At 39.2% G+C, this 24,011-nt stretch overlaps 1 gene segment (V, D, J or C); it reads left to right on the plus strand.

Annotated features, from left to right (window-relative positions):
- The first annotated feature begins 362 nt into the window (after positions 1–362).
- On the plus strand, positions 363–22,937 carry LOC108786740. The segment is given in 5 exon segments: positions 363–474; positions 16,479–16,772; positions 18,644–18,967; positions 21,050–21,370; positions 22,209–22,937. Coding segments are annotated over 5 exon segments (1,377 nt in total).
- Positions 22,938–24,011: the final 1,074 nt, after the last annotated feature.

The raw sequence follows: 24,011 nt of genomic DNA on the forward strand, positions 1-24,011 counted from the left end.
GCGGTCTCGAATAGATTTGTTTTTGGAGAAGGTGACCCGTGGTATCTGTTTTACAGTAGGGGCTAGTGTCCTATCAGCCTGGAGAATGCCATTATTTCTACCCAGAGTTCTCCCAATGTCACATGTCTCAGAATTGAATGTAGTAATAAATGTGGTCTTATCCGCACTAGTACTGGTTTTGGGTGTGTGTAGTCTTTGTCTCGCACATTCCATGTGCGTTTCAAAATGTCCTCAGGGTATCCCCTTTCACGAAACTTGTGGTGCATAGCCCTGAGTTGGACCGCACAGTCATCATGGTCTGAACAAATGCACATAACTCTTAGGAACTGAGATATCGGAAGAGTGTCTTTCAGTCTACCAGGATGTGTGCTTTGGTAGCTAAGGAGTGTGTTGCGGTCTGTGGCTTTGCTATAGAGGGTAGTGTCCAGGCAGTCATTCTTGACCGTTATCCTTACATCGAGGAAATAAATCATGGTATGCGATATCTCAGGGTTAAAAACCCTTTAACAATGGAATTTAGGAATGACACAAACGTATGCACAGCGTCCTGCGTACCTGTCCATATAACAAAAATGTTGTTGATGTACAGTATCTGACCCACATTTTCACCCATTTAAAGTAATCCAATGGAAAGATATGCTCCTCCTCCATTAGTCCAACAAATAGGTTCGCATAGGAGGGGGCAGCAGAGCTTCCCATGGCCGTGCCTTTTTTTTGCAGATAAAAACCTTTCTCAAAATGAAAATAGTTATTGTCCAATATTAAATGTAAAAATTCGATCAAAAAATCAGTGGGTGGTTCAGCCACAGTCCTTTTGTGAAGAAAATGTTGTGCCGCTCTTAGCCCCAACTCAGTGGGGATGCATGTGTATAAGGACGAGATGTCCATGGTAAGCAGGATCCAATCTTCCTGGACTTCCCCCACATCTCTCAATTTTTCCAGGAAGTCACCGGTGTCTCTTACATAAGATGGCAGTGATTTAACAAGTGGTTGCAGCTAACTGACTATCTCCACCCCCAGTGGCGTAACCAGAGTAACGGGCGCCCGGGGCAGAACAAAATTTTGCGCCCCCCCCCCCTGTGATATGTGCGGGTGTACAGGTAAAATGAGAGCATGCTGGGACATATCATAATTGAACTACAAGTCCTAGCATACCCTCATTGTCCCGCTACACCCCCCAAAATATTACAATCAACTGGTTATCATGGCAAGTGGGACTTTTTTTTTACCTTAATGTAGAGAATGTAATAAGGTAAAAAATGCCCAGCATTTAATACTACTTTAAGGTCTGTACATATAGAGCATTTAGTCTGTAATTGGATATAAAGCTGGCTTAAAGAAAAACTTTGGGGGTACACCTTTTTTTGCATTTTTAGTTTCCTTATGATACAGGAATACATTTTGTAATATACTCCTGTAATCAAAAATGCACCATAAGGTTAAAATTCAGTGTAATATATTCTGTGCGGGGGCTAAGCTCTGTGCTGAGAAGAATCCAGTTTATCAAACCCAACATTTCAGTTAAATTGCCTTTAATTTGATTTGAATGCAAATCAACACAATATAATACCCAATTGCCTACTGAACCTATTGCCTCGGCCAAGGCTTTGAAATGCCAAAGTGCTGAGATTGTTTCTGGGATTTTACAGGTAATACAGACGGTTTGAGGAAGGATTTGCCAATATTGCCCTAACCCTCAATGAACTTCTGAGGACCGAGGGAGAGGAAGATGACTTAAAGCCAGCAGACCATGTCCTGTACTTCCTCACAACTGCCAATCTAAATGCCATGAGGTATTGGTGGTTAGCTGTTTTGACCAAGTTTGGCTTCGGTCTGAAATAGTGACTAGGAGTTGGAAACAGAAATGCTGAAGACTTGTCCAGAAGACCTCACAATTGTGAAGCCTTGGGAGAGGAATAAACTAGGCTGATTCTGGAAGGAATGCAGGCCCTATGCCAGGGGGTGTGACATCGAGTCAGAGGAGCTACAGGGACTGAGGACATCAGGGTCATTGATGCAGGTGTCCCAAAGCTCTACTGAAATCTAGCTCAGGTGAAGGATGGAGGTCTGCCTACTCTTAGTAAGAAAGACCAAGCTGAGGACCCTCTTTGTTGTCTGGCTTTGAATGCCTTAAATAGCCATTGGCTGGGGCTTTTGCTGACAGATTCTCCAGAACAGGCCAGACTGATTCATAAAGAACGGAATTAGTTGCAGCTTCATGATGGGTGATGATCTAATGAAGGGCCACCACATGCAATTCCAAAGACATGTGGCAGTTATTCCTTCCTGAGAAGCATAGAGGCACTGTATTATTGGCTTTACACAATAAGCATTATTACCTGGGACCAGAAAGAGCTTTTAAACTTAGGGATCAGTTCTCCTGGTTCTGTGTAAGGACTGAAGTTGAGAATTGCTGTCATTCCTGCTTATGGTGCATACAGAGGAATTCCAGAACTGCCCCAATGGGCCATCTCCAAAGCCAAGGAATTGGTGTGCACCTGTGCTTGGAATCTGATACAAATGGACAAGGGAACATCTTTGTGGTGATTATCCACTATACCCAGGCTTTTCTGACTAAAGGTCAAAGAGTTTCAACTGTGGCCAAAGTTCTGATGGAAATGTTCATTGTTTATTATAGGAAAGTCAGGAAATCACCAGCACTCAGTAGTAAAGATAAATATGTCCCTTTTATTGGACAGAAAGCGTCGCAGACATCCAAATAAACCGACGTTTTCGGGGCCGCGCAGGGTCCCTTCCTCAAGGCGGAAAGATGTGACGTCACAATTTCCTGTGTTTGCACGGCACCATCCGTGGTAATTCATCACTGCGAGCACCACTTTTTTCTTATCTGGCCGGGACTGCTGTGGGGAGTGCAGAGGGTCTCTCCATCGACTTACATTGTTTATTATAGACTACCTCAAAAGTCTCAGACCGAGGCAGAGACTTTGAAAGCAGACTCATTAAGCAGTTGTTAGGCCTGTTAGGAATTGTGAATTCACCGACAACCCCCAATTATCCACAAGGAGACCCACAGCCTGAGCAGTTTAATTGCACACTTCTTAAGATGTTTGGGACTCTCATGATGGAGAAGAAACAGCATTAGAGCAGATACATCTCAGAGTTTGTCAATGCATATAATAGCACAGAGATTTATGAAAAAGGGTACTCTCCTTATATGCTCATTTTCCAGAGAGAGGCTCGACTGGCAGTGTATTTGGCCTAAGGTAATTTTGGCTGGTCGGATGTAGGCTGCATCTCATAAATGCCGTGTAGACCAGTTCCAGAAGATTTTAAAGATTGCCTATGAAAAGGCTCAAGTTTCTGACATCTGAGGTCAGAGAAACAAGAATAACCATGACTTGAGAATTTGGGTTTAAGATCTGCAGCCTGGAGATCATGTGCTGTTAAGGAATCTGGGTCGCCATGGAAAGCAAAAGCTAGATGACTTGACTGATGGAGCTCCCAACTTTAAATCAACTGTGCTCAATTACCTGTCTTTCTGTATACCAGATTCACCTAGAGGTGAAGACAAGGCCCCTGACATTGAAACCATCTATTGCCACTAAGAGATGCTGTCTGAGTGCTTTCACCAATAGATCCGATATTCAGCTGAATTAATCTGACTCATTTACGAAGGACTCAGCGATAATTGCCTGCACTACCCAGACCTGTTGATTTCGACATAGGAGTGTCTGAAGATAATGAAAACAATGAGTGGGGGTTTAATCTAGGGCTCAGTGGGTTATGACCAGAGGGATCTACAGACACTAGTACAAGAGATGGTGATCATCCAAATCAGTAGGGAGCTGATACTCCAGACTTCCCACCACAGGTCAGACAGGAGGAAACACAAAGAAAAAACAGAAAAAGACATTGATTGAATCAGCCAGAGAGGTTGAAGTACCCTCCACAACCCTTCAAGCCTGTTAGGGAGGCCTCCAGAGAGCAGAGGGTAAAGAGACAAATACATCCCCCTAAAATACTAGCTTATGATACAGTTCTGAAGAGGTAATCTCCACTTTGCACAGATTTCTTGATGCGTAGGTAGATCTAATCATTGTACCAGTGGATGAAAATCTCAGACCATTACCTGACACATGGTAATGGGAAGTTCTGCTGCCCACACCAATTGTAAATACATATTACCTTGTTCCATTTCAGTGTTAATTTAGTTTATTTAGTTGTAGTTGGGGACCAAAGACTTTAGTGAGGAAAGCATGTAGTCCAGCTACCAGGCTTCTGGCCCTTAAAGCAGTGCAACAGAATGATTCTTCTGGCAACTGGTCATTGATCCTTCCCTGCCAAGAGTAAAGAAACACAGAGAGAAAAGAGGAGCAAAATATGAGGCGTATTGCCTGCAGTTGCAGCCTGGAACTAAGCCAGTACCTATCAGCAGAGAGAAGATCGCTCTTTGGCTGGTGGACTTTACTCCCACCCACTGGCGCCAGGACTGTGGGAAAAGTGTGTCAAGGGTAGGATGAGTGGTGGTCATCTTGGCAAGACCAAAAGGAACCAGCACTTCTACTGGCTGCAAAAACTCAGTTTCTATTCTTTGGGGACCAAAGACTTTGGTGAGGAAAGCATGTAGTCCAGCTACCAGGCTTCTGGCCCTTAAAGCAGTGCAACAGAATGATTCTTCTGGCAACTGGTCATTGATCCTTCCCTGCCAAGAGTAAAGAAACACAGAGAGAAAAGAGGAGCAAAATATGAGGCGTATTGCCTGCAGTTGCAGCCTGGAACTAAGCCAGTACCTATCAGCAGAGAGAAGATCGCTCTTTGGCTGGTGGACTTTACTCCCACCCACTGGCGCCAGGACTGTGGGAAAAGTGTGTCAAGGGTAGGATGAGTGGTGGTCATCTTGGCAAGACCAAAAGGAACCAGCACTTCTACTGGCTGCAGCTGCAATGTTCAACTTCACCCAGCATGACCTTTCATTTGGCCTTTGAGGGACTAATCAAGGACAATGCCTGTGGTGACAGGCACTTTGCCCTTCTGAGTTTATTATGCTTGCCAAAATCTGCTTGAGTCCTCCAACTGAAGAACCATGGCCTCAATGTTGGCCCATCTGAGTTTATTATGCTTGCCAGACTCTGCTTGAGTGCTCCAACTGAAGACCCAGGGCCTCAATGTTGGCAAAATATAGACATAGACCCACTGGCCAGTGATATAGGCATGCTATATACATAGGGCTCTTGTTATTCCCAGTAGTATTTAATGTTATAACTACAGTTATATTTGCTGTTGTGCTATTGTTTGTTTTAATACCCCATTTATGCAGGACTTCTATCCTGCATTTAATAGAGCCCACCCTACACTTCTTGGTATGTGAGGAGTTTGGTAACAGTTAAGGTGGGTCACGCTGTGAGTGGCAGAAGGACCTATCTATCAAGCGGCTTCAACATGATTATCACTACATGCAAATATAAAAAAGCAAAATGCTTATTTGAACTTACGTGATGTTCATACATCTCCTTTGGCTATACAGTGTACATGAAAAGAATAATGGCAAACATTATAAAATCTGGCCAGGTTTACTTGCACTGCCACACTGTCCGAAACCTTGGTAGTATACAATACTGTGTTCTTTATGGGAAAAGAGATAACTATTGCTAAAGAAACACATACACTTCCATCATGTTGTAAATGTGTTTGTGTTATAGGAAATCATGTTTTGATTGCATTGCTTGCAAGTTTCGTGTCATGCACAAGTCTAAAATACTGTGCTAGTAACTTGATAGGCATTCCATTCACAGGAATCCAGCTGTGCAGATACCCAATATGCAAAATAAGTGGTTTTCTATATTTACTGTCAATATGATTCAATTTGGAGATTAAAATTAGTATTGTGAATTTCTGAAGAAAATGGAACAAGTAAGGTATGAACAATATAGCAGGAAGTGGCATTTCTGAACCAGTTTAATGTTCTTTACTTGCTTCAGCTGGCAAGTAAAGCTAGCCATACCATGTGAGCTCTACCACTTTGGGTAAATATCTGCTTGACATAAGGTGCAGCATCATGACAGCTTATGGTAAGTTTCTAAATAACATTATTTGGCATATTATTTGTTAATCATTCTTAATTGTATTTTCTCCAAATATTGGATCAATATTGTCTAACAAACATATAGTTATGTTGTAATTTTTGAATACTAAAACTGTGAAAAGAAATGACTTGGGAATGCACAGGAAGATGTGAGTATAGTGATTTTTTTCTACCATGAGAAAATGAGTCTTTCTTTAATATTTTTTTTTCTTATTTACAGTGGCCAGAGAAGAATCTGAAGAGTTGCTAGTAATGGAGAAAACATTGATTACCTGAGAATAACTTCATTGCAGTAAGTTTTTTTGGTTGGAGAATTTCAGGGAAATATTGTATTGGTTTATTACATTCAAGCCATGGTAAAAAAAAAAGTTTGTTTTCAACTTTTGGAATATCCTCATCCGAACAGATGAATTTTTGTGCTTAACTGTAATAGTAAATATATTCATATTTATAGTATACTGATTATACATTTATTTTGTAAAGTGTCCATTTTTTCTGTTTAATGGGTTTGCGTTGGAAGTGTTATATTTTTAGAAGTCAGAGCAAACATATAAAGTAGGATTGATGTTCGTTATGGAACCAACTAGTGTGGATTAGGAAATAGCATACATTAGGGATCAAAATGTATTGTCTACAAATGTATTGACTGTGACTAGCAAAGAAGAATTTTAGCAAAGTTTGCTACAGGAATTAGTAGAGGTTTACAGCAAAATGGTTATCAGCACTGGTCACAGGTATATATTAGTCATTCTAGAATGCTATTTGCAGTGTTTTATTATGTACAGTGGCTGTAGGATGCTATTCTCACATTCTAGAAAGTGATATGTAAAATATGAGGTTACAAGGTAGGAAAGATATCATCTAACAGCATAACTTCAAGTACACGAACTGTGGTCTGGACAAACAAAAACCTTTTGATGTGTGGGACTGCGGTTCTTCCATGAATACTAGAGTAGACTGCAAGACTAAAAGTAGCAAGCATACATGTGAGGGTAACATTAGGTAGACCATAAAAGGGTGAAGCTTACTGTAATGGAAGCTCAGCACATAGTAGATAGTGAAAGTCAGATATAGGGTAACAAACATGGGTGACACGATTGCTACAGCTATATTATGACAATATCATGTAAAAGCATCTATGCTATGTAATTCAAAAACCTATAGCAATACCATGCTGTAGTGTTTTTTTTGCAATAAGTTTTACTATAGCAGGCTATAGCTTTTGGGACTGTGTAATACCCTATTGCACTGAAATAAGCAACAGAATCAGAGGAATATATTGCAACCTAAAGAGTATATCACAACCTTTGGATTACTGTAGATATACCATGACATGATATGGCTTATTAGTAGCTTAGGAATTTAAGGATGCATAGCATGCCAAGGCTAGATAAAACAATGGGTGCAGGGATGAAGGCCAGTAATGTATCTAAATACTCTAATAAAGTTTTAATGTTGGTAGGCTTTAGCTGATTTGAACAAGCACACCCAGAAAATAATTTGTTCTAAGCACTCATGAGTGTGAGTAACATAGATGTGGCAAGCTATAGCTTTCTGCAGCAACTGCCATTGGAAATTAAGCTAGGAAGGGCACAATGCTTTTCAACACAGTTAGATGACAGAGCCATGGGTGCAGGGTTTACTCAACAAAAAAGCACAGGAGTAAACATATTAGGAAGAATGGAGGATAGAAACACATATATACATTCAGAACAGAAATAATATAGTATGTTGTAAGCCAGGATGGAAAGCTAATTAAAAAAGCATAGGAATAGTAGAATCCACTATATGCTAGCAGCATGGTTGCTGTGGGCTATAGCTTATAGAAATAAACATATAGCTCCAGAAGAGAAAACACCCTTGAGAAAATAAATATGGGTGCAATGCTTACTTGTACTCTGGATGCATATAGCTTACTGGGGAAAAAATAGGAATAGAATAATGAATGGTAAACTAAAATCGGGGGTATGGATGGAAGTATGTAATAGCAAGCTATAGTTTACACTGAGAAGCAAAAAAGTCGAATAATGTGTTTTAAACCAGAATCTAGGCAAAGAAAAATGTATTGAAGGCTAGGTGTAATAGGAAGCATATAGACAGAAAAAAGCACAGGCATAAAAAATGGTAAGCTTGTATGGGGACAAATATAGCTTTCTGGAACAAGTGCAGAATTATAAAAAAGCCTTTTAAGCAAGAAGGTCTGAGCCACAGGTGCATGGCTTGCTATAGGTATGCTGTGATAGAACAGAGCTTGCAGTGCCATCGGCTGGAGAAATCCGAGCAGAAATAGTATAGTATGTTGTATGCCAGGATGGAAGGTAGACAGGTAGAACAGGGGTCAAAAGTGTGTATGCTTCAAAGGTTATAGCTAATTTAAATAAGCATAGGAATAGTAGAATGCACTATAGGCTAGCAGCATGGTTGGTGCATGCTATAGCTTAAACAAATAAGCCATTCAGGTCCAGGAGAGAAAGCCTTTTAGGCTAGAATGAAGGTCAGAACACACAGGCATAAAAAATGGTAAGCTTGTATGGGGACAAATATAGCTTTCTGGAACAAGTGCAGAATTATAAAAAAGCCTTTTAAGCAAGAAGGTCTGAGCCACAGGTGCATGGCTTGCTATAGGTATGCTGTGATAGAACAGAGCTCGCAGTGCCATCGGCTGGAGAAATCAGAGCAGCAATAGTATAGTATGTTGTATGCCAGGGTGAAAGGTAGACAGGTAGAACAGGGGTCAAAAGTGTGTATGCTTCAAAGGTTATAGCTAATTTAAATAAGCATAGGAATAGTAGAATGCACTATAGGCTAGCAGCATGGTTGGTGCATGCTATAGCTTAAACAAATAAGCCATTCAGGTCCAGGAGAGAAAGCCTTTTAGGCTAGAATGAAGGTCAGAACCACAGGTGCATGGCTTGCTATAGGTATGCTGTGATAGAATAGAGCTTGCTGTGCCAACGGCTGGAGAAATTAGAACAGAAATAGTATAGTGTGTTGTATGCCAGGATGGAAGGTAGACAGGTAGAACAGGGGTCAAAAGTGTGTATGCTTTAAAGGTTATAGCTAATTTAAATAAGCATAGGAATAGTAGAATGCACTATAGGCTAGCAGCATGGTTGTATGCCAGGATGGAAGGTAGACAGGTAAAACAGGGGTCAGAAGTGTGTATGATTCAAAGGTTATAGCAAATTTAAATAAGCATAGGAATAGTAGAATGCACTATATGCTAGCAGCATGGTTGCTGCAGGCTATAGCTTAATAAAGAATAGAGCTTGCTGTGCCAACTTGTGTTGTATGCCAGGATGGAAGGTAGACAGGTAGAACAGGGGTCAAAATTGTGTATGCTTTAAAGGTTATAGCTAATTTAAATAAGCATAGGAATGGTAGAATCCACTATATGCTAGCAGCATGGTTGCTGCGGGCTATAACTTAATAAAGAATAGAGCTTGCTGTGCCAACGGCTGGAGAAATCAGAACAGAAATAGTATAGTGTGTTGTATGCCAGGATGGAAGGTAGACAGGTAGAACAGGGGTCAAAAGTGTGTATGATTCAAATGTTATAGCTAATTGGAATAAGCATAGGAATAGTAGAATGCACTATAGGCTAGCAGCATGGTTGGTGCATGCTATAGCTAAAACAGATAAGCCATTCAGGTCCAGGAGAGAAAGCCTTTTAAGCTAGAATGAAGGTCAGAACCACAGGTGCATGGCTTGCTATAGGTATGCTGTGATAGAAGAGAGCTTGCTGTGCCAATGGCTGGAGAAATCAGAACAGAAATAGTATGGTGTGTTGTATGCCAGGATGGAAGGTAGACAGGTAGAACAGGGGTCAAAAGTGTGTATGCTTTAAAGGTTATAGATAATTTAAATAAGCATAGGCATAGTAGAATGCACTATAGGCTAGCAGCATGGTTGTATGCCAGGATGGAAGGTAGGCAGGTAAAACAGGGGTCAGAAGTGTGTATGATTCAAAGGTTATAGCAAATCTAAATAAGCATAGGAATAGTATAATGCACTATATGCTAGCAGCATGCTTGCTGCAGGCTATAGCTTAATAAAGAATAGAGCTTGCTGTGCCAACGGCTGGAGAAATCAGAACAGAAATAGTATAGTGTGTTGTATGCCAGGATGGAAGGTAGATAGGTAGAACAGGGGTCAAAAGTGTGTATGCTTTAAAGGTTATAGCTAATTGAAATAAGCATAGGAATAGTAAAATTCACTATAGGCTAGCAGCATGGTTGTATGACAGGATGGAAGGTAGACAGGTAAAAAATGAGTCAAAAGTGTGTATGATTCAAAGGTTATAGCTTATTTAAATAAGCATATGAATAGTAGAATGCACCATAGGCTAGCAGCATGGTTGGTGCATGCTATAGCTTAAACAGATAAGCCATTCAGGTCCAGGAGAGAAAGCCTTTTAAGCTAGAATGAAGGTCAGAACCACAGGTGCATGGCTTGCTATAGGTATGCTGTGATAGAATAGAGCTTGCTGTGCCAATGGCTGGAGAAAACACAACAGATATAGTCTAGTGTGTTGTATGCCAGGATGGAAGGTAGACAGGTAGAACAGGGGTCAAAAGTGTGTATGCTTTAAAGGTTATAGCTAATTTAAATAAGCATAGGAATAGTAGAATGCACTATATGCTAGCAGCATGGTTGGTGCATGCTATAGCTTAAACAGATAAACCATTCAGGTCTAGGAGAGAAAGCACCATTGAGAAAAAATGGGTGCAATGCTTACTGTATATATACTATGGCTGCATATAGATTACTGGGCAAAAATCCGAATAGAATAATAAAAAGTAAGCCAAAATGTGGGAGGGAGGGCATGCGTGAAAGCAAGTAATAGCAAGCTATATTTCACACTCAAAAGCAAAAAGTAGAATAACGTGTTTTAAGCCAGAATCTAGGCAAAGATAAATGTATTGAAGGCTAGGTGCAAAGGGAAGCATATAGACCGTAAAAAGCACAGGCATAAAAAATGGTAAGCTTGTATCTGGATAAACCATGGCTGTGGGGCTTAATGTAGGTATATAATATACATTTAAAGCTTATTGAAACAAGAATCAGAATAGAAAACATGTTGTAAGCTAACAGAAGGATGGCACATGGAATACTGTAGGAATCCCACACAGCAGGTTATAAAATGCTGAGACAAGTTAAAAAAACAAGTCAGAATAGAGGTCAAAAAGAGGTGCAGAGCTGCAGGCTATTGCTTGTTAAAGTAGCTACTGGCAGTTCAGCACAAGCTATAGTTTACTGCCCCGAAAAAGAATGATGCCAGGGTGATGCACACATACTATTGAGTGTTGCTTATTGTAGCTAATAAGCTCTAGCTTATTAACTGGAGCAAATAAATTAAAACTTCAGTCCCAAAACAGATACATTATTTGCAGTTCAGCGCAGAACCATGAGGCCAGCTATAGCCCACTGAAACATGGACAATATGGAGCTAAACAAAATTTGCTCTTTTGCAATTATATTGTAATGGTAAGCTTGTATCTGGATAAACCATGGCTGTGGGGCTTAATGTAGGTATATAATATACATTTAAAGCTTATTGAAACAAGAATCAGAATAGAAAACATGTTGTAAGCTAACAGAAGGATGGCACATGGAATACTGTAGGAATCCCACAGCAGGTTATAAAATGCTGAGCCAAGTTAAAAAAAACAAGTCAGAATAGAGGTCAAAAAGAGGTACAGAGCTGCAGGCTATTGCTTGTTAAAGTAGCTACTGGCAGTTCAGCACGAGCTATAGTTTACTGCCCCGAAAAAGAATGATGCCAGGGTGATGCACACATACTATTGAGTGTTGCTTATTGTAGCTAATAAGCTTTAGCTTATTAACTGGAGCTAGGAAATTAAAACTTCAGTCCCAAAACAGATACATTATTTGCAGTTCAGCGCAGAACCATGAGGCCAGCTATAGCCCACTGAAACATGGACAATATGGAGCTAAACAAAATTTGCTCTTTTGCAATTATATTGTAGTCAATAAATCCCCTAAAAATTAAGTTCTATATTGTAAGCTTTAATGTCAGCTATGCCACGAAAAGCTATGGTAGTCAAGGATCTTGGGTTATCAGAGCTTTCAGTGCCCCAAAATGCTATGTGTGCATTATTGACCTTGATTGGCTCTGTTCAGAACCAAAAGAGCTGTAAACCATGTTCAGGATCATTTACCTACACTACAAAAGGCTTAGAACATTACAATAGTCCTTAGTTTGAAAAGACAAGGAGAAAATGTGCACAAACTTGTCCAAATCATAGCCTTAGACCACCTGTGCAGTCATGCAGTACATTGTTTTGTGAATGTGGGGGTGCCCAGATTTTCAGATGTGCATTGCACATTGCTGGATAAGGATATCGAGGGGAATGTATCAAAACTGGAGCAAACAGAATCTAGAGCAGTTGCCCATAGTAACCAATGACATTCTCTTTTCAGTTTGTTCAGTTAAGGTTTGAAAATGAAAGCTAAAACTTGATTTGTTGCCATTAGCAACTGCTGCTGGATTTTGTTTGCTCCAGTTTCGATAAATATCCTTCAATGTGTACTGCACATACTGCTCAGCATATGTCCCACCATTTAGCAAGTGTCCCACCATTTAGCAAATGTCCCACCATTTAGCAAGTTCCCATGGTGGCGTGTTGGCTTGTTTTATCATTACTTGGACAGGATAAGTGGGAGAACCAACAGCTTCTTCATTTTTTAGTCCATTTATTTGCTAAGATAGAATAATGGGCTGAAATAGCGTGGAATGATACCAGCAATGTGGCAATACTCTGGTAACATTACATGTTAACTGCTAAGATGGAACTACATTTAGCACATTAGGCCACTTTGATAAAATCGTATAACATCACTGCTGTGACATTGTTTGCAGGAATTTCTCTTTCCTGGGAGGAGGTAGGCACCATATTGACATATACTGCACAGAGGGGCAAGTAACATACGACTACCCCCTGTATATATCAATATACAAAAAATACAGGACAGTGCAGAGTTATTAGGTATTTAGCGTTGCATGCCAGAGACTTAGGAATAATGGACTTCAAATAAACTGACTTAGGGTTCCTTAGATAAATACAAAAAAAATTCAGTTAGAAAATAAACTGTACAGTGCATAGTAATAGTGCTGTGATGCTAGAAGGAGAAGAACTGTTAATCAGGGACAGGGTTTATTTCTAGCCCTCTAAGCGTCTTAAAAATAATTGCAGAAATAGTAAGGATAAGGCAATAGAGACAATCTGTGCATACTGTAGGGGCAGTAGTGTTGATTTACTAAAGACAAATAGGCCGTTCACTTTTCCAGGCATTTTGTACTTTGCAAGGAAATATGTTCCCTTAGCTTGGTGACTGTGGTGAAATGTCACTTTGCTAAGTGCCCAAATACCCAATCATGTGCAAGGAAAATAAAAAAGAGTATTTTTGCTTGCACATGATTGGAAGGTGGAAGTCAGCAGAGCTTTACCTCATTAAACTAAGGGGAAACTTCCCCTGCAAAGTGTAAATTCCCTTGCAAAGTAAAAGAGCCTATTTGCCCTTATTAAATCAACCCCAATGAGTGAATAGAGAATCCATGGTATGCCAATTTGTGAATCACATTTAACTTGAAGTTAAACCAGACTGGTAACAAAAATAACCCTTCTCTCAATAATATCTTTAAAAAAGCTGTGCAGCAATGTGTGTACCATATAAAAGATAGCACTGTGAGAGCCACCTATAGGCTCTGTGCCTATATGGTGAGGATATTGTTATCAGCAGCAAAATGAGAAATAGCTGGATACAGATAAATGAATGTAAAGTAATAGGGTAATCTTATATACATGCATGGCCTAAAAGATAGGTGTGTGAATACGGTAACAGAAGTCCACAGTTGAATATGCATAGAGTTCTGAATTGGTACTTAAAGTCTTATGTTTAGACCCTTGGGGCTCATTCACGCTTTGCCTTTTCTTGTACATTGTGTTAATGCATATTGTGTCACGTGTTAAAGTAGGTTGCGTTAATTTTAAATAAGCTGCCAATGCACCAGAATGCACAAGAAAAAACAATCCAGCAGCATTTTTCTTAAGCAGCGCACACAATGCATTGTAGTGCATTACCTTAGTGTGTTGGTGTGCCATTCAAAATGAATGGTCGAGCAAAGTGCTCACGCATGTAACACCTGAGAACATCTCAGAAGTGTAAATGGGCTCCTATTGTCAGTGTGGCATTTTCTGCTATCCCAATATCCCTATGTTGAATTCCAGAAAGAGATTTTGGAATTCCAGGTGCATCCCAGTGTGGGAATTATTGTAGCTGTACAAACAGACTTGGAAGAATTGCTTGCAAAGGTCAATAGTGGTATACTAGACAAATGTAGTATGTGAAAGTAGAAATATAACAGATTGTGTACTGAACAAGCAATGTTACTTACTGTATTGTTAGTATATCATAAGTTTATGGCTACATCACATTTGTTTTTGAGCTTTCTGTAGGCAAACATAAAAATGCACTATTGACCTGTTGTGTCAACAGCTGCCATTTTCTTTTCTTTTTTAAATATAGCCTATAAAAAGCCATTTTGTAATTGGCTTCAGTTGGCTTTCAATCTGCAGCAGCTGTAACTTTCTAAAACTGTTTTGAATTCAATGCAACATGACAACCCAGAGTACATACACCAATGGAGTACAGAAAGTACTCCATTGGTGTATGGAAATCCCACAGAGATGTTCTTTCCTGCCTGTATGTATGCAAGTATGTATGCATGTATGTAAGTCAAATTTTACCCATCCATTGCAATAGAAATTTAGTTTTTGGTGAAATATTCCCAATGGTTAACTAGTTTTGCACTACTCCTTTAACCCCAGTGTTCTTATAATATTTTCCAAGCCAGGCTTTAGCAATACAGAGATGTTCTTTCCTGCCTGTATGTATGTATGCATGTATGTAAGTCAAATTTTACCCATCCATTGCAATAGAAATTTAGTTTTTGGTGAAATATTCCCAATGGTTAACTAGTTTTGCAATACTCCTTTAACCCCAGTGTTCTTATAATATTTTCCAAGCCAGGCTTTAGCAATGTAGAGGCAATGTGGAAACATGGTTAAATTATACTGATGATGGAAAGGCAAAACTACAAAGACACTCCACTTAGAAGTTAAAAAGCAAAACCAGTCTCTGGAAAAATAGTAATCCAGTTATAACTGGTAGGATAGTCAGGGCCAGATTTACTCTCTCAGCTGCCCCAAGGCCAGGTTCCTCAATGCGCCCCCCTGTATGCAGGCTGCATGCAAGTGATCTTTGAGACACCGCCGAGATCACTTGTACAAAACAAGCGGCGGCTTCCCTGCTGTACATTTAGCTCTGCTTGCCCAAAGCAGGGCTAAATGTAGAAAACAGCAACCCACCCTGTGCCCAGAACTGCATGTACCAAGCATTTGGAGATAGGAATTCCACACCCCTGCTGCCCCTCTACTCCCTGCTGCCCCAAGGCCGAGCCTCGGTTGGCCTTGTGGGAAATTACAGCCCTGAGGATAGTTAGCCTTGATGACTGTTGTTGGCTTTGACAGAATTCTAAGGCCCCTTTTACACTGTCCGATTAGGAGGGTTCCATGCACGGATTACCTCCTGATCAGCAATGGAGGAAAAAACTGAAATGACCAGGCTCCATGTCGGTCTATGGGAAATTGGATATATATGGACCAACAACAAATTACCCCCGATCTGGCATGATCAGTCTTGGTGAAATGGAACACTGTTCCGTTTGTTTTTCCAGACCTGGCCGGATGTAAACTGACACACATCCATTTAGATCCAGCTATCCTTAGACTTACATCTATTCAGATCCAGCTATCCTTAGACTTACATTGGGCATCCGATTGGGTCGGCCTGAAAAAGTGACAGGTGTACGTGATCGGAAAGCCTGTCTGGTAGGAGTCTGAGTCAGCTATTTTTCAGCCAGTTTTTTTCAAATGGAAGCATCATAGAGTCAATTAATTGATTCATTACTATGAGAATTCAATAGATCAGCAATAAATAACAGAATCACCTGGTCATATAGTATATATAGCATATTGAAAAACATCTCATTTTGGAATTATCACATACATTAGGTAAAGGCAAAATGCATTCCATTTTTTTCTGTTATGCTCCAAACATTATCACATTATACTAATACATATTAAGTTAGCTAATCTCACTAGGTATGAATGATAAGAAAACCAGCAATGTTAACAAAACACACCTGGCAATGATTTGTGCTAACACCTAATACATTCTTTGCATGTCTTTATCCGTTCCAATAGCTATACCAAACTAACAAAGGAGATGTTGGTTGGTAACTATATGTAAAAATATCCTTTTCTTTGCAGAGTTGACATAACTGAGATGTATTTGCTGTTTTTCTGTCAGATATGATCTGATAACTGATAAATTAATTTATTACCCACAGCTGAGAAAAGCGCTCCATCAGTTTTCCCCCTGGTGCCCTGCTGTGACATCACATCCTCAGAAGTCACCATTGGGTGCTTGTCTACTGGCTACCTCCCTGAACCTGTAGATGTCACTTGGAATTCAGGCTCCATAACTACTGGAATTAAAAGTCTTCCAGGCGTACTCAGTAGAAATGGGAACTATATTTCATCCAGCTATCTGACTATTCCTACATCTAATTGGAAAAGTAACAAATATACATGTAATGTGAATCACAAGGCCTCGGGTCAAAACATCAACAAGGATATACCAGGTAAGAGCAAAACTGTTTTTTCTAGTAGTAAGTTTACCAATATTGTAAATGTACTTGTCTCATAAACATAGGCAAACATGTAACTAATTTAACAAAGTTACATTAGCAAGTAAATGGTCTAACTTTTAACAGTGGGCTCTAAGTGCAGTCCCTGACAGAAAGTTGTCAGAGACCGCAGACATTAAAAAGAACATGGTCAGAGGTCTATGGACATGCTACAAGTGATGTTCAGGGACTAGGGACATGCTACAAGAGATGTTCAGGGACTAGGGACATGCTACAAGAGATGGTCAGAGACTGGGGACATGCTGGATGATGAGATGGTCAGAGACTGGGAACATGCTACAAGAGATGGCCAGAGGCTGGGGACCTGCTTCAGGAGACAGTTATAGACCAGAGAAAGTTTACACGAGATGGCTAGAGATAACTGTTAATACAATGCTCCCACATTTGTTCTATTTACAGCCCCCCTAAATATTACTTCATATTTGATGTTTCTCAAAATCAATTATAAAAGATAAGAGGGAAAAAAAGAGAAAAAGGATGGACAGAAAAGAAAAGCATAAAACAGAATGAACCAAAAAAAAATCCTCTGCTGGCCTTAGTGAGCATCCAAAAACAGACTAATGTCTGCAGGGGCCCCAAGGACTGCACAATGAGTGCCAAAGGGCTACATTCGGCCCCCAGGCTGGTTAGCAGTGCTTTAATGCCTCATTTAACTGTGCTTCTGTGTTGCCAAATATACAAGAATATATATTCTTGCATATTTGGCAACACAGAAGTACAGTTGATTAATATTTGGGGGTGCAATTCCTCTTTCAGATTCCACTGAAGAAGAGGGGCTCTATTCCTGTAAAACCTTTCAGTCTTAGCCCTTAGTTGGTATACAGCCATAGTTTAATGCTATGTATATGTTCATACAATATAGCCACAAATGTCTGTAGAACTGAATACTAGCTATGCTGTTGTGAAGCACTGCTTTTCTTTTTGCCTATTTTCTTTTTACTGTATTCTGGAATATTGTGTAATGTGATCAGCAAAAAGAACACGTTCTTTGCAACACTTTGTGCCAAAGTCATCATTTTAAGGGTGTATTTATAAAAAAGAATTTGCAGAGCCATTCATCCTGCCAAACCGCATATACATTAATTCAACCGAATGGAGCTCAGGAAAATAGGAGTTAAATACTTGTTTCCAATCCTCAGCTCCATCTATTGGCCAAAATGGAGTATTTACTGATATTACTTTCGGACTTGAAAGAAAATATACAAATAACATTCGCTTTTGCCTCTATGCACACAGAACGTACATGCAGTTTTGCAGGACGAATGGCTCTGAAAATTTGTTTATGTATACACCAGTAAGTGTCATTATAAATGGGAAACATTATAAAATAAATGTATACTTTTATTTATAGTAATACTACAGTAGCACTGGGGATCCCCGGTTCAAATACCGGTCAGGACACTATCTGCAAGGAGTTTGCATGTTCTCCCTGTGCTTGTGTTGGTTTTCTCCGGGTACTCTGGTTTCCTCCCACACTCGAAAGACATGCTGGAAGGTTAATTGGCTCCTGTCTAAATTGGCACTTGTGTATAAGCATGTGAGATAGGGACCTTAGACTGTAGGCTGCTTGAGGGCGCTGCATAAATTGTTTGCCCTATATAAATACCTTTAATAAATAAATAAAAAAATTGCAACACAATATAATTAAAGAAAGTCATGCTTGTCCTGAAAAAAACATTATTTGTATTACTTTGTTATCTTAAAGTGGAACTCCAGCATTTACATGTAACTAATAAATATGTTGGGGTATTAACTGTATTTCACAAATAGGTTGCAATTAATTCATGTTTTATCTGTTTGTTTAGAATGCAGTGATCCCACCCCAGCAAGTCCACCCACTGTAGCACTTATGCAAGGATCTTGTGGGGAAACTGGTTCCGTGGACCTAGTTTGTCTCATGACTGGATACTTTCCAGATGAAATTAAAATACAGTGGCTTTTGAATGGAAAGACAACTTCTATTGCCCCAACAAACAGCACTCCATACAAGAATTCCGAAGGGAAATTTGAATCTAGAAGTCAAGTTTCTGTTCCCAAGGATGACTGGAATTCTGGGGACACTTACACTTGTAGGGTGATCCATCCACCAACTTCCACCACAGAAAAAGACAGCATACATAAATGTGCAGGTAATAATAGCATAATCTGCTGTAAACACAAACAAAACAACTGTCATTGCCAAAAGCATCTGAAAGATAGGTGGACTAGTAAAACATTTTTAAAGCAGAACTCCGGGCAAATTAAATCTTAACCCTTTTGCTGTGGGGCTACCCCTGCACTGCAAGGGTTAAGTGCATGTTTTGTCTAGGGAGCTAACATAACAAAGTTATACTCACCCAAACCGGGATCCTACACTACACAGCTCTCTACCTCCACTGCAGCCTGTCTCTTCCTACACTCCAGTGATGGAATGTTCCTTGGCATCCTCATGTCCAATACACTGTATAGAACATGATGACTCACAGGACCAAGTTAAACCACTGGAGTGGAGGGGAAGTGACGTTGAGGGGACCAGTCAAGGAGCTGGCCGGGATCGTGATTCAGGTGAATATATCTGTTATTTTAGCCCCCCTAGGCAAAACAAGACTTAACCCTTGCAGTGTGCCGGTTTGATTTGCCAGAGTTCTGCTTTAAAGTGGACCTAAACCTAAGATCAAAAATGTAATATACTGCAGCTTACCAGTTACTTAGAAAAGGGGAAAAGGGGACGGTAGTCATTTTCTTTTTTCAGATTCTATTTCCTTTATTTTCACCTGGAGAACCTGGCAGCAAGACACTTCCTGTCCTTGGGTGACAATACTTACTCACTGTGCTGTGTCTGTACTGGAGGAGCAGCATTGTTAGGACAGGAAGTAAGGCACACTACAAAACATCTCCTCTTCCCTCCATAACATAGGGGGGAGGTGTTCTGTAGTTCACAGAATGACATGTGAACAATGCTAACTGATTGCAATGCAGCACATGCAGAGGGTACAGTAAGTTATTAGCTTACATAATCTCTGGAAGGATCAACTTTTTTTTTTTTTTTTACTTATGATTGAAATCTATTTCAATATATATTTACAAGACTAAAAAAGAAGCTACTCTTTAATGGGATCTTTCAGTATTGTTTCACAGCGACATTAAAGCTTTATTTTCCAGGTCAGGCTTGAATCCTCTTTGTTGTAGTAAGGCAACTCAGACATTGTTTGAAAGAGATTTTGGTATATTAAAACTGCAGTGTTATCTGTGACAGCGACAGATTTAATGCCATATAACATTTAGGATCCCCCCCCACTCTGTATTAAACGAACAGACCATTGCTTATTGAAACTTCATAAAAAATGTGAACGTGGGACACTAGTGACCATTTGCACTGTGAATTGATTGGGATGTAGAGGAGGTGACATGCAGAAGTGTATGGCTTTTAAAATGGCTTTTATGGATTTTAAATTCTAGTTGTCACTTCTGTAACATGGATTTCAAAGTGAAAGAACATCTGACATCTGTGATGAACATCCCAAAAAGGAATTACTAGTGTTTACAATGTAACGTTTAAAGCAGAAATCCAGGGAAATGTCTTATTAACCCTTGCATTGAGGCCACCCCCGCATTTGAGGGTTAAGTGCTCATTTTGGTCTAGGGAGAAAAGTAACAAAGTTATACTTACCTGATCCTTGGAGCCAGACGGCTGTTACAGCTCTCCCTCCAGTCTGCCTCCTCCTCAGCTCCAGCAATGGTATGTCCCTTGGCATCCTCATGTCCTATACACAGTGTATAAGACCAAATGACTCACGGGACCTCAGACCTCTGCAGTGGAGGGGGAGAGAGGAGGCAGGGACCAGTCTGAAAACAATAAAACAGCAGAAAGGCATCATGGCACACTCACAAACCAGCATGTAAAACAACTTGTCTCACCACTAAGGATAATGACAGAGGTTTGGATGTTTTGCTTGACAGTCTGAGAACAAGCCGGCTCCGAGGATCAGGTCAGTATAACTTTTTTTTTATTTTTACACCAAGACAAAAGAGTAGTTAACCCTTGCAGTGCAGGGATAGCCCCAAAGCAAGGGTTAATAAAAAAAATTCCCCTTTAAGTATTATCCAAAATGGTTAATTGATGAGGTCTAATGCAGATCATTATAATAAAATAATAACCACCTTGCTGCAGGTCATTTGGCTTTTTTTTTCCTTTTTTAAATTCTAATTGTTGTTTGTTTTTTTTTATTCAGAGTCATCCGGTTCACTTCCAAAGGTTGTTATCCTGCCACCTTCCCCAAAAGACTTGGTGATCACCAAGGAAGCCAAAGTTACCTGTAAAGTGGAAAAACTGTCCTCTACAGAGTCTCTGGAAATTAAGTGGAGGCGTCAGGATGGCAAAAGACTTCAGGTTTTCACCAATGACCCAGAGCAGGGATATGATGGCACATACACTGTTACAAGTACCCTGAGGATCAGTGTCGCTGACTGGCATTCTGGAAACTCCTTTACCTGTGTTGTAGCACACAGTGACCTTCCAGCCCCCGTGGAAAAGAACATTAAATATAGAGCAGGTACAAATTTATGCATAAATATATATGTATCGGGAATATAAAATCTATTTTTTTAAATGTATTTGATTTCTTTGAGTGAGGTCAATACATATGAATACATTCTTTTGATATATTGTATTTTTTTTAGTGAAAGTATACACATTACCTTATCTAGACAGATAATAAAACGCCGCTGTTATTAACACACTAATAAGGTGATAAGGAGTGCAAAGTTCAGATATATCATGACCTGGATGAATAAGAACCTTCACAGACAAAGTTCACTGTTGTTTTTTTCTAGATAATATTTTTGATTTGCAGCCTGCAGATGGAGCTCTTGGCTCCTTGTCTCATGTTTACCAGGGTAATCTTTACTGTTTTCCTAAAAAAAAGCCTATTACTGATGAAGTCCAAATTACACGACATCTGAATGCGTTAGAGAAGGATCTACGTCCTAAAAAGATAGGACTTGACTTAAAAGGGCAATTTTGATCAGGGAAGTATCTTGTCCTAGGACATATTTCTCTAGTATAAATATTACTGCCTATATTATTAACTCTCCAAATATATACCACTGCAAACTACCTCTGCCTGAAAATATTGATATACGGAATACAGAAGTCTAAGGGTAAACATTTGGGTAGAAAAAAAAAAATTATATTTCAGTAATGGGTGGCTGCTGATGAGCTGAACCAATGGTTAGCTTTTGCTATGATTCTATTTGTAAGAAGATGGTGGGTGACCTGAGTTAAATTTATATTTTGCTTAGACAGACCCCTTTATTGGATTTAAAAGATAGTTATCTGTATAGCAATACAAATATACATTGTATTAATTATAAAAAATGTATTCCCTACAGATGAAGAAATGACAAATCCAACAATATATTGTTATCAACCACCATCAGAGGAGCTGGCTGTATTTGACTTTATAGGTCTAACCTGCGTGTTTAAAGATTTCAATCCCAAAGACTTGTATGTGCAGTGGAAGAAGAATGGTTTAGTCATGGATGAAGAGAAGTACACAAACACTGAGCCCATACTGGATGAAGATACTGGGACCTACTGGATGTACACCAGAGCCATTGTTAATAAAACAGATTGGAACAGAGGAGCAATATATACCTGTTCAGGCGTGCTCAGGGATATAACTTCAAAAGAAATAAAGAAAAACAGGGGTAAATGAATCTTTAAATATCTGAAATTCTAACTACAACCTATCGTCATTTTGATGTGTGGAACATCAAGCTTTAGTGCTCTAGTGCCATAGAATGATGCAAATGTTAACCCAATGCAGTTTTTGCCATTTGGATGAAATTATATAATCATATCATGTATCTTAAGAACAATCAGAGGAAATACTAACAACATTGAAAAGTACACTAGTGACAACAACGGCATTGTATTAACACTGTTTATCAAGATTTCCAACATGTTTCAATGTTTATGTATTCTTAATTCATTAATATCTTGCATTTACCCTTCCCCCTGTTTCTGGTGTGTGGAACACTGGATTTCACTTTGTGTCTGTCATGTCATGTCATGTGCTTATATCTCAATAAACTCTTGTATAACATTATGTTGCTAAACTCAGTATGTCTGTCTTTACTTATGTGGGGTCCTAATATAGCATTATGCTACAAACAGAGATGCATAAATAATAATTACAATGATAAAACCAGATATCAGACATATATATATAACATAGATACATAGTATATATATATATATAACATAGGTATAACATAGTATTTAATTTTTATAAATATACATGTCTAAAGTGTCCGTACTTATAAATATTGCATTACTTTTGGATTAAGTTAGATTTTCAATAAGAAAATCTAACTTAAAAGCGTACAGCTGACATTCCCTGTATAGGTACATAAACATCCACAGCCTTATTAATCTAAACCTTTATTAAAATGTATTTTAGAAGAAAAAAGTGTCATATTCACACAAATATGTCACTTTATAACAGCCAGACTGGATTTGCAAAGTTCTTACTATGGACCTAAATTTGCAAATGGAAGTGCTTGTATATATCTGAAGAATACATAGTTTGTCAGAGAGTACCTTTCTAGTGCATATGGTGGCTTTTTCTGCTTTTCCACCACAAATTGATAAACAGTGGTGTCTGTAGTTTTACTGTTAAATTATAATATATATGTTCTCAATATATTTCTAGTCTAAATTTTACTAAACTTTGTATAGGCCCTTAACAACTTGTAGCATCGCCTCCTTTGCTCACTCGAATCAAAGTGTTGAGCACCAAGTCTCACCGGTATTTTGGATTTTTTATTCTCAACTTTTAAAACAAAGTACATGGGAGTAACCAACAACACATTTCCACAAAATCGTTTCTAATTTGGCACTTGCCAAGCAGAAAGGTTATAATAAAAATCACTGTCTATGAAAATGTCCTCCATGGAAAAAGGTACAGGCCCAGGGTCCATGGCCTAAATATAAGCATATGGTAGATACACAACAACATACATGTGAGGACGCTGAATTTAAACTAGAGAATGCAGTAGGAAAAAAATACAATACCATATTCAGGTACTGGTCATAGGCTCAGCCCTACTAAGTTCTTTAAATCTATGTTATCCTTCTAATAGGCCATATATAAGATATCTTACAATCTACATAACATGGACTAACGTGCA

This window comes from Nanorana parkeri, unplaced genomic scaffold, assembly GCF_000935625.1.
Source record: "Nanorana parkeri isolate BGI_ZX_2015 unplaced genomic scaffold, ASM93562v1 scaffold225, whole genome shotgun sequence".
NCBI lineage: Eukaryota > Metazoa > Chordata > Amphibia > Anura > Dicroglossidae > Nanorana > Nanorana parkeri.